Source organism: Gopherus evgoodei, chromosome 8 (assembly GCF_007399415.2).
Source record: "Gopherus evgoodei ecotype Sinaloan lineage chromosome 8, rGopEvg1_v1.p, whole genome shotgun sequence".
NCBI classification, from domain to species: Eukaryota; Metazoa; Chordata; order Testudines; family Testudinidae; genus Gopherus; species Gopherus evgoodei.
In genome coordinates this window covers 20,215,567-20,234,169 of record NC_044329.1, presented here as the reverse complement: position 1 = coordinate 20,234,169, position 18,603 = coordinate 20,215,567, and the positions used below count along the sequence as shown (strand labels likewise).

Below are 18,603 nucleotides of genomic sequence, written 5' to 3'. Positions count from 1 at the left end.
TCAAGGGGTACCTGCTTTCTTCAGTCCAAGATGGCCGTCCTGCTGGCAGCTAGCAGATGCGTGCCCCAATCCAAGATGGCCACCAAGCAGGGAAGCATGCCCACCACAAAGATGACGGTCGGCGTGGCACCTCCGTGCCCCTACCAAAAATGGCCGCCTCCCCTCCTTGAATCTCATGACGTCGCCAGAAAGAGGCTTGTAAAGCAGGCGGAGGCCGCGCCCCCGCCTGAGGAGACGCGAGGGAGGCGGGGCAGGAGGTGTGTCCTTCCCCAAACCGGAAGTGCCGCGCTGCCTCCCTCCAGCTGGTTGTCATTTCGCTCAGCGGCTCTGTCCTGAGGAGACGGGACTCGGCGGCGGCCGGGAGGGGAGGGAGGTACCGGCTGCGGCAGCGAGCAGGAGGCGGCCGGGGACAAGAGATTCCGTAATACCCAGACTCGCCGATTACTGAAACGCCTCCCGACTCCTCGGAGCCGGTCTCTCGCCCCCTCCCCTCGCGATAACCGAGTGTTTTACATGAGGGGTAAGGGAAATCGCCTGCAGCCGCGAGGACGCGAAGCAAGGAAAGGACGCTTCGGAGCCGCCGCCGCAGGACCCCACCCCCCTGGTGACTCCAGCGGTCTCCCTCCCCTGCAGTACTAATCGATCGTGACCCTGTCCCGTAATCTGCGGGCGATTTGGGAGAGCCGGTTAAACACCTTCCATGGGGGAGAGAGGAGCCTGGCCCCTCGCCGCCTGCACCATCCCCTCCCCGCTGGAGGTGGCTGCTCTCCTGAGGTAAAATCCCTCCTGCCTTCCCAGACGCCAGGACTTCTGAGGGAGGGGTGAAGGGGGTACGCCATAGAGAACGGGCCTGGCGAGCTCAGCCTTCCTGCACCAGCCTCTCGTCCCCTGCCGCCTGCCGAGTCCCTGAGGTAAAATCCACCTTCCCTTGCAGACAAGGGCTCCCGCAGCTGAAGGAAGCCTACCTAGCTCAGTAAAAGGAGGCGAGCCCAGTACCAGAAACCACCTTTCCAGAAGCAGTAGCAGCAAGACACCTCCCTCACCCTCCTCCTGCAGAAGTCATTGCCTGCTCTCCCCCCTCCCCCGAATGCTGAATGCAGATTTCTAAGGTGAAACTCTTTTTCGGACTGCCAGGACTCATCTGAAGGACACACAAATATCGATCATAAATAGAAGGTGAGCCTGGCGAGCTCAGAAACCCAACCCAACAGGAGCAACATCAAGAATCCACCCTTCTCCTGCACAGCTCACTCCCCTCTCATCTCCAGAATACTGACTTTCTGAGATAAAAATCTTATCCCTTTAATAAGCCAAGACTCCTCTAAAGGACACGTACAAAAGAGTATATATTATTATTATACACAATCAAGGCTTACTGAGCAGCAGCAGGGGGAAAAAACGCCTCCTGCACAGTTCACTCCCCCACTGAATGCTAAAATCCTGAGGTAAAATCTTCCCATATCAACAGCAAGGACTCTTTTGAACAGGAAACAAATATATATTAGATTATATAGAATTTATTAAATTATTCCAGACTTTTTTTTCCCAGCCAGGAGGTGGAGGGACCAGACGTCATTGTTTCTCTCTTCCTCTTAACTCATTTATGGCCGAGTCAAGGCTGCTGAGGAGGAAAAAACAGGATAGTTAAAATCTCTTTATATCTGTCTGTAGAAGATTTCTCTCTTATTGATGTGCATTTCCTTTAGGAAAAGGAAACCTCTTATTTTGCTAACCAAAGATTTATTTTTCATTTCCTTCTAACCAGAGAAAGGAAACACACACAAATTGACACATGTTAAATATTTAAAGAGATTTATCTTTGAAAGAACCAGAACTTATATCCAAATCAGAAATATTTAAGGAGTGTGTGGAGGAAGAAACTGTATCTAGATTAAAACAAGCTATTTGCTAGTTCCTCTTTGGTGGAGGAGAGAAACACTAAACGTTGTTGTTTTTTTACAGGAGAAAATCAAATCCTAAATATAATAAATGGGGGATTACGGGTTTGGAGTGTTAGTGCAAAACAACACTGGGAATAAATCAGCTTTTCCAGTGAGATTTCATCCACATCTGCAGCCTCCACACCATCATCAAAATGCAGCCCCCAGCCCTGCTGCTTTTATAAATAATAACACAGCTGCCAATGGCAGTAGTGCTGGGTCAGCTTGGCTCTTTCCTGCTCCAGCTGCCCATAACATTCAGGAAGAGATTCTGGGGTCAGAAAAATCTAAAACTCAGCAACAGGAAAAGCAGGAGTCTCTAGAAAAACAGCAGCTTTCCCCTAGTCAAAGTCAGGAAGCAGGCATGCTGCCTGAACCTGAGAAAGCTAAATCTGAGGAAAATCAGGGAGACAATTCTTCGGAGAATGGCAACGGGAAAGAGAAAATAAGAATAGAATCACCAGTGTTAACAGGATTTGATTATCAAGAGGCTTCAGGGCTAGGTACTTCAACTCAGCCGTTAACATCCACTGCATCTTCTCTGACTGGTTTTAGTAACTGGTCAGCAGCTATAGCTCCTTCTTCTTCTACAATAATCAATGAAGATGCCAGTTTTTTCCACCAGGGAGGGGTCCCTGCTGCCTCAGCTAATAATGGTGCTCTGCTATTTCAGAATTTTCCACATCATGTCAGCCCTGGTTTTGGTGGTAGCTTTTCCCCTCAGATTGGACCCCTCTCTCAACACCACCCTCATCACCCCCATTTTCAGCATCATCACAATCAGCATCAGCAACAGAGAAGATCGCCTGCAAGCCCTCATCCACCTCCATTTACACATAGAAATGCTGCTTTTAATCAACTGCCTCATTTGGCTAATAATCTTAACAAACCACCTTCTCCATGGAGCAGCTACCAAAGCCCATCACCTACACCATCTTCTTCATGGAGCCCCGGTGGCGGTGGATATGGTGGGTGGGGAGGGTCCCAAGGGCGAGACCACCGCAGGGGACTGAATGGAGGGATAACACCCCTGAACTCCATCTCACCCCTGAAGAAGAATTTTGCAAGTAATCATATCCAGTTGCAGAAGTATGCTAGGCCCAGCTCAGCCTTTGCTCCGAAATCTTGGATGGAAGATAGTTTGAACAGAGCCGACAACATATTTCCTTTTCAGGTGAGAGTCTACTCTGCTAATATACATGGAAAAATGATTTAATTATTTTTTATAGAAATTTTTTTTTTGCAATGTAGTTCAATTATCAGACATGCATGGTTGAAAATGAATTTAAATTGAAATAAAGTGAACGTGTCTAACTTGTAATTCACCCTATGACATTTCAGTCTTCATGATCTCTGAGCTGTGAATCATGTATTTTTTTTTAATAGTGCTTGTCAGATAGATAAATATCTATTTATAGCCCAGCGGGGCATCTATTAAAGTTCAGTTCCATCCTGGTAATTAACATTACACGCAGTAAGCAATAACAATTGGTGAACAAATGTTTCTGCTTTTTTTTTTTTAAATGTAACATAAAGGAGTGAAGAAGGGAAATATTTTTTGACTTTAACACTTAAAGATTTTAACATTTGGAAATGATATTGCACTATATGTTGAGAACAAGCATTCAGTAATCCTTAAATCTGTTGTCTGCCTTGTGTTGCAAAATAGTTCGTGGATTTCCATTGTGACATGACTTAAATATTTTTTTAGACTTTTTTCCCCTGTACAATTGAAATTACTAATGTTTTTATTTTTTTTCGGTGAACTGCATACCCTTTTTTCCACCAGCAATGGTAAAAAATATTGGTTATACAAGATTAAATCTTTACTAAAAATAGATCTGGACTAGTCAGATGTTGGCCTGCACTGTGTTACACCTTTTACTGTCAGGAGGCAGGTTCTCTGACTCTTCAAATTCATGAGAAACATATCTAGTTTGTGGAGGTTAAAATTAGCTGTCTGATATTGATCCAGATGTACAATCAATATTTGGATGGTAATAGTTGTCTCTCTATCTGATCACTAATTCAGACCTAGCTTGGTAGCTTTCATATGTTTAAAAAAGACCTCATAAGGTGGATCCAAAACACAAGGTTCTTTAATGTCTAGTGGCTTGTTTTTCAGGATCTTCCGACAAGGGCAAAAGTAAAGATTGCAAAATGATTGCAGTAAGAAGCAGGATGACCTACTTTTAAGTAATTTGGGGATGAAAAATCAGTAGATTAGAAGAACCTCAGAACATTTGTCATGGTAACTACAACCCCGAAGAGATCTAAATATATTTTATAATGACCTTGTAGAATCAGAGGGAGGATCAATTCATTTCCCCTTGGTTAATTATTCATGTTTGTTTGGTTTTCAGGGCCTATGCAGCCTTCTGAAAACAGCAGCAGCTGCTAGCAATACCTTTCATTAAGGATTTCTTTTTACTGCAGAATCACTAGCAGTTTAAACATCAGGTAGAGTCCGTAACCTCGGACTGCATAGCAATAATAGATCTTAATTTTAAGAGTTGGAAATAATATAAAGAACTGATGTCCAATATACCAAATTCATACACTCAGACCATTAGCAAAGGGACACAGCTGGAGCTGGTCTTTTTTCAGCCTCACTGCAGCAAGACTTGGCTTGCTGTTTAATTCGTTCTGTACCCTGACACGTAGCTGATGTACAGAGTGACAGAATGAGATCAAGTGTGTACCTGGTGCCGCATTTAAGGCCCAAATGTATATGTACTGATAGAAATGTGCTCCTTTGGTATTGAGGAAATTAACAAAGCTAAGCGATTCCTGAGTGTGGCTTTTGTATTATGTTCTAAATCTCAAAATATGTCTGATATTTTATCATGGCTAAATATGAATTCTACATAGCATACTGGTGTTTATGTAAACAGTAAGATGAAGGTATATACGTCAAGACCATGTCTGACACTTCTTCATGCCAGGAAAAGGAAAGTGTTGGAGTGAAATGCTTTCCAGTCTCTTACTATCACTTGTGCTCTGTGATGAACAAGAAGAGGGCAGGGCAGCAAAACAGGACTCCAGCACTGCAGATCCAGAAAAGATGTTGATGATTTTCCAGACTATTTTGAGTAATTGCTTTTTATAACGTTTGTGGTGTGAAATCCTTAATACCTTTATGATCATTTTAAAAGATGACTTCAGTTCTGAGAACACTGGGGAAAAAAATATGTAAAATTTGGCCATAGGTTTTTGTTATGCTGGAGGTAGGGTTCAGATTATATTCTTGCGTCAAATCAGTCATGAGGATTTTTGTTTATGATGGAATACGTTTATGTAGTTGCACATATGTGAAGTGTCCTTGAGGAGGCAATCATGTTTTGTCTGAGACTTTCATTACCAGAATCTTCTTAGAGCCGTATTTAGTATGGTACCAAAATCTACCCTTGCTGCTGAAACATAATAGGGGTATTTGATTAACTGTCTGTTCCTGGTTCTCCCTTTCATTTAACATTTATTTTCTTATTTAAATCTGTTCATGAGTGTTACCCTCATAGTATGAGAATTGCATTATTTAGAGTGCAAGAATATGGAAGAACAAACACGAATTTTTGAGAATGTGATTTTTAGAAAAGGTACCTTTACTCAAAAGCTTAGTGAAATACAAAAGTACATATTGGAGCATATCTTGTGACAGCGATCCTATAGCAGCCGTACCTAAATGCTCATTTTTTTATTGACGAGTGTTGCGTATGTCTGTGTAAAACAAATGTTGATTTTAATTGTTTTTGCCTCGTGACTCTTAGGGATTTTTGTCTTATGGCAAGTCACTAATTTTTGTAGATAAAAAATAGGGATGATTTCTTGTGTTGATTCGCTTGGTGTTTCTATAACAGCAGAGGTAGCTTATTCAGTATTGTGGCGGCCATGTACAAATTGGTTTGGTGTTTGTGATGCCTAGTAGTTCTATAGTACTGCTCATTTGAGGGTCTCAAAGTCTTGGAGCACAATTTGGGATTAGACAAATCCTCTTCTTACAGTTGGGGAATCCAAGGCACAGGAGATTGAGTGACTTGCCCAAGATCAGCTGGCAGAGCAGTAAACAAAATCTAGATATTTTTACTCCTCATCTTGTGCTTTTACTACTAAACAAAGTGTCCTCTCAATTAAAGCAGTTAAATCTGTTTTTAAAATTAACTCATTCCTTATTTTTTTAGCTTTTCAGAATTACAGACTTACAAAAGATGTGTTTCAAAAGAGCAAAGCCACAATTTGTCGTCACTCTTCGACCTCTCATTTGGAAAGTTGCTAGTTTTCAAAAGAATAAACTGTGCTCTTGAAAAGGGAAATGTTAGGTTCTTAGTTATAGTAACCTTCCATAGACATCTGACTAAATGAGTGAGGGGACCTACCTTGTAATATAAGGGATTTTCAGAAAACAATTGCTTTCCATTTTCCTCCCTGCGACACTGAAAGTTTAGCAGCTCAATGAGATGGTGAATTGTCAGTCAGTGAACTGCGCACTGCAGCATTGTCCTCAGGATTGTACAGACTTTCCTCTTGCTACATACTTGCACTTTTTAAAAGATGAGCACTCTGCTTGTTATGCAATATATAAATCTTGCTTTGATAGGCATTTCCAGGTTTCAGGCTCTCATCTTCAAACATGTGAGGATGTTTGTAGAATCAGTCCTTGAAGGCACTAACAAGTTGAGCAATAGTGCTCAGCTTTCTGCAGAAAGTACTCAGACACATTTCTGCATAACTTCTTTGACTAGGACATGAAAATAAAAATTCAAATTACCCATTTAATAGAACTTTACACTTGTGGGCAGTTCATTGAATTCACTTGCTCGAAATGTTTAATTTTCTCCTCAGAGAAAGGCCTCCAGACATTTAACCCCATCCCAATCCAAGGAGGTTCTGTGCCAAGGAGGCTTTCTCTTCCCCAAGGTAGATGTGGAATGTTTGTGAAAACACACACAACTACTGTAGTGTAAAATTAAAACTCCCTTCTGTAATCTGTGTGTACACAAAAATCCTGACTATATTGATGTGTGTTAAAACAATGCCATTCATAAAGCATTTTAGAACTAAAAATATTCTGTTACATGCATTTGCCAACCTTTCGTCATATAGGAATCTTGCTAATGGTCTCTAGTTTGCTCACTTCAGGATTTTGATTTGTATTTTCTTATTGTTCTGAAGGAGCCTCTTGAGAGACTGAGAGCAGGTTGCATAAAATGATGAAGCAACCTGTTTTGTAGAAAAGGTTTGCTTTTATTCTGTCTGTAGGTTTTATTCCATAAAGCTTTAAGTTGTCATTTAGATTAAAATACGTGTATTTGGGTTTTTTAAATACCTGCTCACCCATTTTCTATAACTATATCCACTACATAGTAACTAGTGTTTTTGTATGCCATCCCCCAACTGATTTAGCTATTGGTCTGTGGAATTAAAAGCACTCTAATGTGGTATGACATACACAATTTAAGTACTGTGGAAGTTAACACTGTTCTTGTTTTATAAACTTACTATTGACATTTGTACTTACGCTTCAGCCCTCCTGCATATTTCTGACCTCAGGGATTTTTTAAAAAGAGGGCCTTTGTTAGGAAGCTATTTGAATTATGTTTCCTAAGATTAAAAGAAGGAATCTTATTAAGCATTTTTCTTTGAAAATGAATGGTATACACAGCAGGGCAGCACGGAGCAGAGAACATTGGGTAGTGTACAGTAGTAGACGCATAAAGAGGTTTATGTGCAGCAAAAGTGGTCTCAGGCATGTTGTTTGAAATTTATAGACAGGACAGTGACTCTTCTTGATATTTAAAAACTCTTTCAGTTTGACAGAGCAATAAGAGCTTTTGTGGGAGTGAGCACTTTTGATTCACTTGGGTTTTCTAGCTTTCATCTTACTCTTCCTGGAGAAGCTATAAAAAATGATCAGAGCAGCATACAGAAACATCCGTTCAGGAAAAACCTGTTTATTCAGTGTCTTGTTAATTCAGTGGTTACTGGATTGGGAGTTGGAAGACACCACTTACTGGGAGGGCTGGGTGGGGTGTATATAGCAGCTGAGTTCAGCTTCATCATTTTACTTCAATATGAAATAAAAATGTGGAATTCATGTCCAGTGCCTAAGGCTACCAAGACACTTGGCTAAGTGTTAGGGACTCCTGGATAAAGAGTTACTAGAAACTATAAGGGCAAACATAAAAAAAAAAACAAAGCAGGCTTTGGTTTATATTAGTAAATACTTACTTTATAGCTATGACACCAGTTATTTAAATTATGGGAACTAGGACAAGTTTTCAGAAAACTTCAAACCTCCAAAGCACATAGAATGAATAGGAATTAGAGGCGACCTTTCTACAACTATAGTATACAGCAGTTCTGCAAAGGAAGATTCTCCAAAGAACTAAACAATATATATTGAATAGAATTCATAGTGAAGTATGATATATGCAACTATGCTTGCCCCATAAATACTGCTTAATCATCTTCAATAAATTGCTTAAATCAACAGTTTACTTTGCATCATTATAGATGCCTGACTCTTCAAAAAAAATTCACATTTTGTAATATTAGGCACAGCCTTTGCTACAAGCAAATTGTCACACCCAGGCAGGCTTTGATTTTATACTGTTTGGCTTTCATAGCATTGGCAAACTATGGTTGTGATTGCCTCATCTTGGGAAGCATTGAATAGAAACTCTGTTTCTGGAGTCTTAGTTGGTCAGGCGATACTGATGGCATGGGTACAGATTAAATGTAGTTAGACCTGTACGTCAGTGGTTGAATTCAGATCAACTGTCTGTGAAGCTTAGGAGAATTTAGATCTAAGGTTTTGGTGAACATTCTCTTCCATGGCATCAAGCTTTCATGTTCAACTTCCAGTGAATATAGTATCACAATATGTACTATACATAATTTATCCTAAGTGTTTTTATTCTGGATTGGGTCCCATTGGACTTCAAGAAGGGAAGAAGATGGATCTTATGGAATCTGAATTGTATGACTTAATGGTTTCCTACTTATAAGCATCTCCATTTTAAACTTTGTCCTTTCATAGTACCTGTCAACCATAGATTTCAAAGTACTTAAACTATTCTTTACAGATAGATGTGGGGAGAACACGGGGCACAGAGATTAAGTGACTTGCGCAAATTCACGAGTCAATAGCAGAGTTGAGACTAGAATCCGGGAGTTCATCTCTCAATCCTTAGCCACTTGTATGTATTTTGAAATTATTTCTAGGCAGCATGAAGGAAACAGACTAGCAGTTCCATTTCCTTTTTAGAGTGATTTGGCCAGACCTTTGCATAAAGTTATCTGGTATGGAATATCAGCTCTATATTATTTGGATGTGGCCTGCTAAATATTACCTTTATATAATTAGTCTTCTAAGCAGTGCTGTTTTTATATAAATTCCACTATTTCTTACAGCATGCAAATGTTGATAATATCTTAAAAGCAGCCTTTTGTATTGGGGCTATAATTTGATTCTCATTAGGATCTTGTTTCTCAAAGTCCTCTTTTACCAAAGGTAAATGTGCTTGTCCTTTGAGCCCTCTTACAAAGCAAAAGTTCAGATACCTGAATACAAACTCTTGAAATGCAAAGTTCTTCTTGTGATCAACTTAGGTAAGCAATGTCAGCCACCAGTAAAAATGTCTATAGCTACATAGACATTTTACTTTCCTTTGGGTGATGATTATCCCTATATCCCATTCTTTCTCATTCATATATTTATTACACACAGATCACTAGTAGGATTCCCCTGGGGCCACTGCCAATGTCACTCAGTGAATTGGGCCATTTAGAAAACACCATGCTGTGGGATAAATCACCCTCCCCACTGTATGCTTGAAAGAAGAACTACACTCATTTTTGCTGATTACAGCGTAGTGAAAATTCATGTGCTTCTCAAAGACCAACTTTTCCCCATATTTGGTTACAGAGTTAAAAATTGGAGCTTAATATTTATATGTTACAGCAGTAATGTTAAAGCAGTATTCAGTGTGTAGTTACATGTCTCCTTGGCAAGATGGCCACTAATGCTAGTCTCAGATGTTAATTTTTATCATTTTCAGATAAAGTACTTTTTGATTTGTTGACCACCATGTGAACGTCTAGAACACAACAGTGAGCAAAACTGGTGCTGTTTTCTTTTAAGTAATTCAGGAGCAAATATCTTACATTAATAGAGAAATTCTACTAAAAGTAAAAATGTGTTCGTGGTGCTTGTCTCTTCAGGCCATTGTACTATCCCGATGCTTAGCCTGGCAAATTGTTAATGGACCTCTCTGCACAGTGAACCAAACTTGCTGATTTAAACACTGCAAGCTCACTGAAATTGGTGTTTCAGGATAGTCGGCATAGATTTAGGTCTGTATTCAGGAATCTGGAAGCCCTATGATAGCTGTTCTTTTCAGAACAGGCACCATCTACAATTGATTGAATAAACAAAGTACTAGGATTCACCCAGTAGTTCCAAAAAGTAAGTAAATCAATAAAATATTTGCTCTATCCACATCAGGGATAGATCTGCTTTTCTCGTTTTATGCCTTGTTGCTGCTATCTGGGTTCAAGGTGCTTTGGGTATTTCTAGGCTAGTCTATCCTACCCAATGTAGATAAAACATAATACAGAGTGGACAAAATGCTTATAATTGTGCAAACTGGCAAATGACATGCTGCATTTTGAATGTCTTACAGGTGCTGAAAAAGAATTGTAAATTAAATAGCACTCAGGACACAGGGGTTGCTGTTGAGAGAGTGTCATAGTATAAATAGGGACATAGTCTGCTTAAATTCTGCAATTGGACAATAGCATCAGATGTCATGAAATAAAGTATTTGTACTGAGTTTGCCACCATAGTAACTGAGCAACTTAGAAAGATTATAATAACTAGAGGAGAGTATTGGTCTAGCTTCTACTTTTTCACTAATAAGTAGTGCTTTGTGGCAGGCAAATGATGCTAAGATGCATATTAACTTGGTTTGTGGTCTTTTAATGAATGCCCTCAATAAGAAGGGAACCTGAGGAGCAAATTTTTTCAAATGTCCCAGTAGCAAGACTTGTGTTTTCCCAGGATTGAGGCTGAGGCAACTCAGTCCCTTAAGCTGACTATGCCATTAGGCATTCCCTCAAGCCTGAGAAAAAACTTGCTTATCAGTTGTATATTGAGAATGCTCTAGATTGTTTAGAAATCTCATCATATCATATGACTGAATGTGGAGGATAAGGGCCTCTTGGTAATTCAGCATTTTGTATCGCCCAGACTCTTCTATTATCTAGGAACGACTGGAACCGTGAGAGGGTGGCGAGGATGAGGCAGTGAATGTTTTAGAATCATTTGCGCCCTTCCATTGTGAATGATCCATTAATGGTGGCTACCAATGGGAACACAGCCATGTAGCTTTATTTGGTAATCAAGATGAGCATGGTTTAGAACTGCGGGTGGGTAATCTTGAGAAGCTGAGCTTATAAGACATGGATATCCTCATTAAAAAATCATGTCTCATGAAGGGGGAGAATAAACGGGGCACGTCATTAAAAATGGAAGAGGTAGAAAGTGAACGGGCTCAGGGAAATTTCCATTAAAGAATCTAGTTGTCCTTTGAGGGAACTTCCAGTTTATTCCCTGTTTCTTCTCCTTTATATATGATTAAATACTGCCTCTGTTATGAATGCCAAACACTGTCCCCTCCACCCCCCTACACACTCACATTCCAATTGGTGAATGCAAATCCCTCTCTGTGACATTCAATAATATAACTTAATCTCAGCACAACATTAAAAATTTAGGGGAGAGAAGTTATTTTGGGGATGACCCTACAGTTTGTTGGCAGCATTGCATACAAAATACCATACAGAAGCTGCCTGGCAGTATTCTTCCCATTAAATGTTTGCCAAATAACTGAGATCATTGACAGCGTGGCCACTGAAGGGTCTGCAAGCTCCTGAAATTCCATGCTCCCTCTGTTGTGAGATAGGAGCAGTGGCAGATGCACACAAGCTGGAGTTTCCAACTGCTTCAATATTGGTGAGGCTGAGTTCTAGATCTATTGCTAAAGAGATTCAGAACACAAAATAAGGTACAGAACAGAAAGAAATACATAGGGAGAAATGTTGAGAGATTAGAAAGTGCTACAATATATTTAAAAACAAAAACAGCCTTCCCCCAAAACAAACAAACAAAGAAAACTCCCCACAGAAACAAAAAAGAGTCCTGGATGGAAGCAATACAGACACTTTGAAAGTTTAGAGATAATGTCTGCCTTTATTCATTTCTGACTTGCATGGATTATACCTATTCCCATTCAAGTCAATAAGGATAAGGAACACCTTTTTACCTCTAAACTATTTAAATTGATTTCATTGAAATGTAAGGCTTATCTACCCTTCCAGTGCTGCAGTGGCACAACTGCACTGCTGTATGCTTAGTGAAGAGGCTATCTATGCTGACAGGAAAGCTTTTCCTGTTGGCCTAGGTACTCCACGTCCCCGAGAGGGAGAAGAGCTGGGAGAAGCACACCTTATGACATGGCGCTGTCTACACCAGGAGCTAGGTCAGTGTAACTGTCACTCACAGGTGTGGATTTTCTACACTGTAGAGTGATGTAATTATACCAACATAAGTTTATAGTGCAGACCAGGGCTTGGAGTTGTTAGAATTATAACTAGACTTTGAAATCTATAGGAACCAGGGACAAAAATATCAAATCAAGAAACTAAAAGAACCAGTGAAGAAAGAAACAAGTAGGAGAAGAAACAATGTGAAGCTGGAGGAAAAAAGTGTAAGGAACCAAACGTTCCTAAACTAGTATTTTTTGGTAGATACATGTGCTGTCTTGTAATACAGTTTAGTGAGAAAAATAAACACTGTGAAAAGATAAGGCAGATACACAGAAAATTGAATTTTGGCCATATTAGTATGGTAAATGTTTCTGTCCTGTCAGTGACTGGAGTACAGCTAACTTCACCTTTTCGCCATACTTTCTCTAAGGGTCATCTGCATGCTACTGTAATGAGCTGCCTCTGGAGAGGAGTACTTGAACCATTCTGTGGCAGCAACACACAAGGTTGTGGGTTTTGGAGATGTTTTTTATTTTGAGGGGGAAGTGAAAAATAAATTCTTAGTTAAAATTACTATTTTGTTTTTGGTAGGAGTGTGACTTACTAAATAGGAATTAGGCCAGGACACCAGAGCCAACCACTTCTCTTAAAATACCACGGAGTATTTAATGACCACAAATGGCCATGATCAGTTTCTCATTTAAAGATTGACTCTCCTGCAATACAGTGCCCAGCCAAAATGGCAGCAGTATTTCAATATTGAGGCAAATGAAAGTATCAGTTATTGAATATATGGCACCATTTTATGCAGTTTGTTTAAACTTCTCATCCAAATACTGAGCAAATCTGTCTCTACTTTGCAAAATTATAGCTTCACATCTAGATGTAGAGAGAAACTAAACCCCCACATTGGTGGGTAATAATTGATATAGTTGTATACAAGTTTACTCCAATCTCCTATCTAGAGTTGCTTATAATTTTTCTTGTTTCTTTATGGGCAGAAATTTTCCGCACTTGGTCTTGGTTTTGGGTTAAAGGAGAATCTCTCTTGGAAAATGAACAAAATATAACACCTGGGATTAGAGGTGGTCTCCTTTTTGAACATAGAAATTAAATGCAATGTCTGTTAATGCAGTTTAGCAAAATTCTACTTGCCTGTTTCCTTGGGAGAGGGTGGTTGTGGGGAAACTTTTTTCAATGATGACTAAATTATTTCATCCTGGGGCAATATATGTTGTGCCTGGACTAGTGAACACTTGTAATTTTGCAGGACTCTATAATTGAAACATGAAAGTTAAATATAGACACTAAAATCAAGAAATTGAGAACCATAATGCTTGGCCAAAGTGTTTGGTGTTGGTTTGGTACTAAGTTAATGCAATACATTACTTTTAACTTGCCTAACCAGATAGGTGGCTTTGACAGACGTGTGAACTTTGATCTTCTCTTCAGTTGAGCATTGGCCGTTTTAGTCAAGAAAAGGTGACCTATGAAATATGCTAAAGGATGGTGCTAAGGAAAAATCCTTGGTAAATTTACTTCAAATGGATCAAGATGATGTGATGGTAATGTAGACAAGTCAACTTGTCTCTAAAGTTTGTCTAGTGCTTTGTTTTTAAGTGTTCATTTAAAATTGCAAAGTTCTGGGTGTAGAGAGTGAAATTTTACAGTACAAAATGTTAACTTTTTACCAAAAAACGAGGCTGTTTGGAGTAAATGGAAATTATTTGCAGTAAATAGACTTCTGTGAACTTCAATTTTAATTGTGCAGACTCTGAAATGACGGATAGCTGTATAACACTCGATTAACATCCATTGTATTCTAATGGCATAGTTTAAATTGGTAAGTGCTTTCTTTAACAAAGATGCTTTCCTGAACTGGGACCTTAAATTACAGTTAGTTTCATTGCTTCAAACAGGATTTATTTGAGGGTAGAGAAATAGTTTTTGGAGTAGTTCAGCCTCCAGACTTCAGCTGGCCTGAAAACATCAATGGAAACTAAATTGATGAAAAAGGAAAACAAACTTGTGTGTCATTTGTTTTTCAATTTTCTAGCCAACTCTAAAATATACCTAAACACTCCTATCTTACATTACTTTACTTTTCTTTCTTAAAACAAACATAAAGCAACCCAAATTTTCTTGGCCTCTTAACAATATCAGTTCTGACTGTATTTCTGTGGCTGGCAAATAAATGTTCAATGTCAGTACGATAAACTTATCTTTTTTTTTTTTTTAGAGAGAGATTGCTTTGCAGTGAGCTTTAATACAGGCTGTCTCATTTTAATTGTTTTTAAAACTACTTATTGCAGTGAGGCTTTTTTAGGAGTAAAATTGTACTTCCATTTGTTTTCAGATACTTTGTTCATGGTGTTGCTAATGCAAAACTGAAACTTCAGATATGAATTTACTGTTACTCAATAAAAGCCCAAGAGTCTTGTAGTTTTACTTTAAATATAATTTCATTGTATATGTTTAATTCTGATCTAATGATATAGGGTCGAGTTGAAGCTTCTGCATATTTGAGGTAGCCTTGGATAGCATTTTGCTGTCTAAATTGGCTTTGTTTGTGTTTACTTACAGGATCGCGCAAGAACTTTTGACATGCATTCTCTGGAGAACTCGCTGATTGACATAATGAGAGCTGAAAATGATTCACTGAAAGGTAAATTTAAAAGGCGACTGTTTCCTGCAGTAAATAATTAGGATGATGTGCTTGGGCAGGATACCAAACTTGTCTTTTGTTAAAACAACTAAGGTATCATTTGCATATTGCATGCTGGTCAACTCATCTAGGCCTCATTTTCCTTCTCTGTCAAGAGATGAAGGTATCAATACACATGAGCACCTGTGTGTGTCTAATGTCTTGATCAAGGACACTACGAAATGGAAGCACAGGGCATTCTTTTGTGTAATTGGCTTGAATTTTTAAACACGCAGCATGTAAAATTAAATTCCCAGTTTCTGGAATCTTATTTAGATAGATGAAACATACCGACTTACTTGATAGTGTTTTTCCATTTTCAGCCACATATGCTCTTCTATCTCTGCAAAAAATTGTCTTCGGTACTTATTTAACTAACCCAGTGTCTAATATGACTACTAAGCTATTTCATCACAACTCTTTGTCTCAAGTAGTCTTTCCATTGACTATGCCACACACTTGCGTAATTGTCCATTTCCCTTTTGAATTATAAGGTTCTCCTGATGCAATACTTTCTCCAGAGTAAAGATTGAACATTCTTGTGCTGTCTGTTAGGAATGAGAGATGCTTAAATATATAGGAGAAGTATACTTTGCAAGTGAAAGATTTAAAAACAAATGAGTTTTAAGCTTCCTGATGAAAGTGTTCTGAAAATATCAACTAAAGAAACAACTGTCTTCTGAAAATGCTTTTAATACACATAGGTTTTACATTAATATACCGCTTAATAGAAGTAGTACATGCTATAAAACCCTGAAGCTTAGTTCATTGCAGGTCAGTACTAAACACTAATCTTACTGAGATTTCAGTCTCAGGGTTAGTTGTCTGAGTACTTATTTATCCACTTCAAGGTTTTTTCTCATTCTTTGTTGTTGATCTGAGGCCACTGAAACAGATTTATGGTAGTCTTTAAAAATAAATTTCCCCTAACACCAAGGTTTGTGTTATTAATTAAAGTGACTTGCATTTTAGTAGTACTTCGCGTCTAGTACAATTCCGAAGTACTTAACAGATGTATACTAAAAGTTCATGCATCCAGCCCTTGGGTGAAATGCAGCTACATGACAATTTAGTGCAGGAAATAACTTTCCAACTGAAACTACAAGGGAGTTCTAAGTAGGCAAAACTCCTACTGATCTTAAAAATAAAAACAAAAAAACTTTCCCTGTGGGGAGAAGGGTACCAGTGCCATTGGCTCTTTAAGGTTGCCAATTTGGGCTGGATGTATTCCTGGAGGTTTCATTACATGATATAATCTTCAATTAAACATTAATCTTTAATTCCTGGAGACTCCAGGACAATCCTTGAGGTTTGCTACTGTTTAATAACAGCAAGTTGTAAGGCCTTCATTTTTTTGCTTTTGTTTTTTCCCCCACATGCCATCAGAGCACAGTACTCTGTGTATACCTTAGCATCATAATGAAGCCTTAGTTCAATACTGAGTCAAGAGTCCCACTTAAATTAAGCACCTGGAATTTGCTTGGAGGCCTTTCATCCAGCTATGTGGCGGGCCCAATCCAGCTTTTAGCTGATTAAATCTGACAAGCTCATGGTGATGTGGCTGCAGACCAAACTCAGCTTTTAAGGGAAATAGTTTTCTAACAAAGTAAGGTTGCTATACTGTTATGTTTGGTAATTAAGGGCAGTTTTATACAGGCCTGTGATGGGTTTAACTGCTCTGAAAAAGTCCTTTGGTTTTCAAATGGTTCTTTACTTTAAAGTGAAAAGTATTCAAAGAGTGGAATAAATGTCAGCCAAGAATAGTGTATATTTCTGATGCATACTAATTCTTGCTTGAGCTTGATTTGTTAATCCCCAGTGCACAATCATCTGTATTTGGTATAAAGCTCTGTATTGTTGCATAATCAGAACGCAGCAACATCAATCAGATGATATTCTGGAAAATTTTCTACTGTATTTTTGTTAGGTGCTTGACATATATTACTCTAAACTATAATATTCTTTTTGGATGTTTTAAGGTTAATAGCCCTAAACATATACTTGCCTTACCAATGCTTCCATTTTAAAGTAGTACTTCCTGGGCTACGTTTTTAAGTTACTTACATAAAACTTGTGGTACGTAAATCCCTGTTCTCTGCTATTATAGCTTAGCAGGCTTGTGCAGTGGTTTATTTGCTGTAGTATTTTAAGGAATGTGCCTTTTTAAAAAAAGAATTAGCTTGAATAATGTTTAAAAGAATCAGCAGAAGGTAAGAATCTTAAAATATGCTGACTTGTGGTTATTATTTTATAGTCTTGTCCTTTTTTTAATACCTTCAGTTATGTAAGTTGATCCATAAAAATAGTTATGCAGTTTTTTTATGGGTTACTTTTCATGGGCAGTGTTTTTAAACTAATTTGGATTGGCCTTCCATGTGAAGTGATGGAAGTTCCATTGCTTGAGACTTTAAAAATAGACCGGACAGAACACTAGAAAACATACTGTAGGAAAAAATCTGGGATTGGCAGGGAGATGGACCAGATGATCTAACAGGTCACGTTGCTAACTTCTGACTCTTTTTGATAAAATTTAACAATGACTTGCATGTGAGTATTCTAAATCAGGTTACTTCTTCCTTTCATAGCACGATGAACTCCAGAAATAAGGAAAAATATTAAAATACACCAAGTGAGCCTTTTAAAGTCTTCAGACCAATTCAGAACTGGGGGGAAATATATTTAGGGATTGGGAATCATATTGTTGGGACCATTGTCTCTTAAGGTTTTGACAGAAACTCCTGTATGTTTAAGTGATGGCCTGACTTAATATTGGGATGTACAGAATAGTGGTAGTTTTTTTGGTTTGGCAGTCTACAGCATAAATCAGAAAAACTAAACAAAAAATCTATATTCTCTGTTATGACTACTTAGTGATTGAACCTTGCATTTACTAATCTTGGGTTTCTTTATGAATAAGTGTAACAATTGTTCTTTGCATGTGATATTAAGCATACAAACAAGGCAATGCTTTGGTTTTTTGGTGGATCCTTGAGAAGCATTTTGAAAATAGCATTGATTCACTGTTAGATTCAGTGTTAAAATCCTGATGAGATTTTGTAAAACGTGATAAAGAATATTTTTATTTGTGGCTGTTTCATTTTTTCTTCCCTTGAATCCTATCCCCACTTCCTTTCCTGAACAGCTGCCATTTCAGTGTTATTTTTATCCACAAGAGTGAGCGTGCTGACTTCTGCATAGCCAATGACAATCTGCAGAAGCCTTTCCCTAGAGACTAATTGCATCTTCTTTATATTGTACTCGGCCTTCAGCTGAGCCAGAGATCCAGAGACTGATTTTTGAATCTGGGTCTTCCAGATTGCAGTTTGAGCATTGGTGTAACACTAGATGGCTGACTAAAGATTTCCTTCTTTCTTCTAGAATGAAATGTCTTTAAATGCTGTGTAGTGGCAGACT

At 38.6% G+C, this 18,603-nt stretch overlaps 1 protein-coding gene across 2 annotated transcripts in view; it reads left to right on the top strand.

The window, feature by feature from the left end:
• The first annotated feature begins 286 nt into the window (after positions 1-286).
• Positions 287-18,603, top strand: part of CPEB4 (cytoplasmic polyadenylation element binding protein 4) — a 62,701-nt gene continuing 44,384 nt past the window's right edge. The window contains exons 1-2 of one of the 2 annotated variants that reach the window (XM_030573513.1): positions 287-3,114; positions 15,069-15,150. In XM_030573513.1, the coding sequence (XP_030429373.1) occupies positions 1,990-3,114; positions 15,069-15,150 (1,207 nt within the window). In that variant the 5' untranslated portion in view covers positions 287-1,989. The remainder of the gene's footprint in view (positions 3,115-15,068; positions 15,151-18,603) is intronic. The other variant, XM_030573515.1, reaches the window with a different exon arrangement.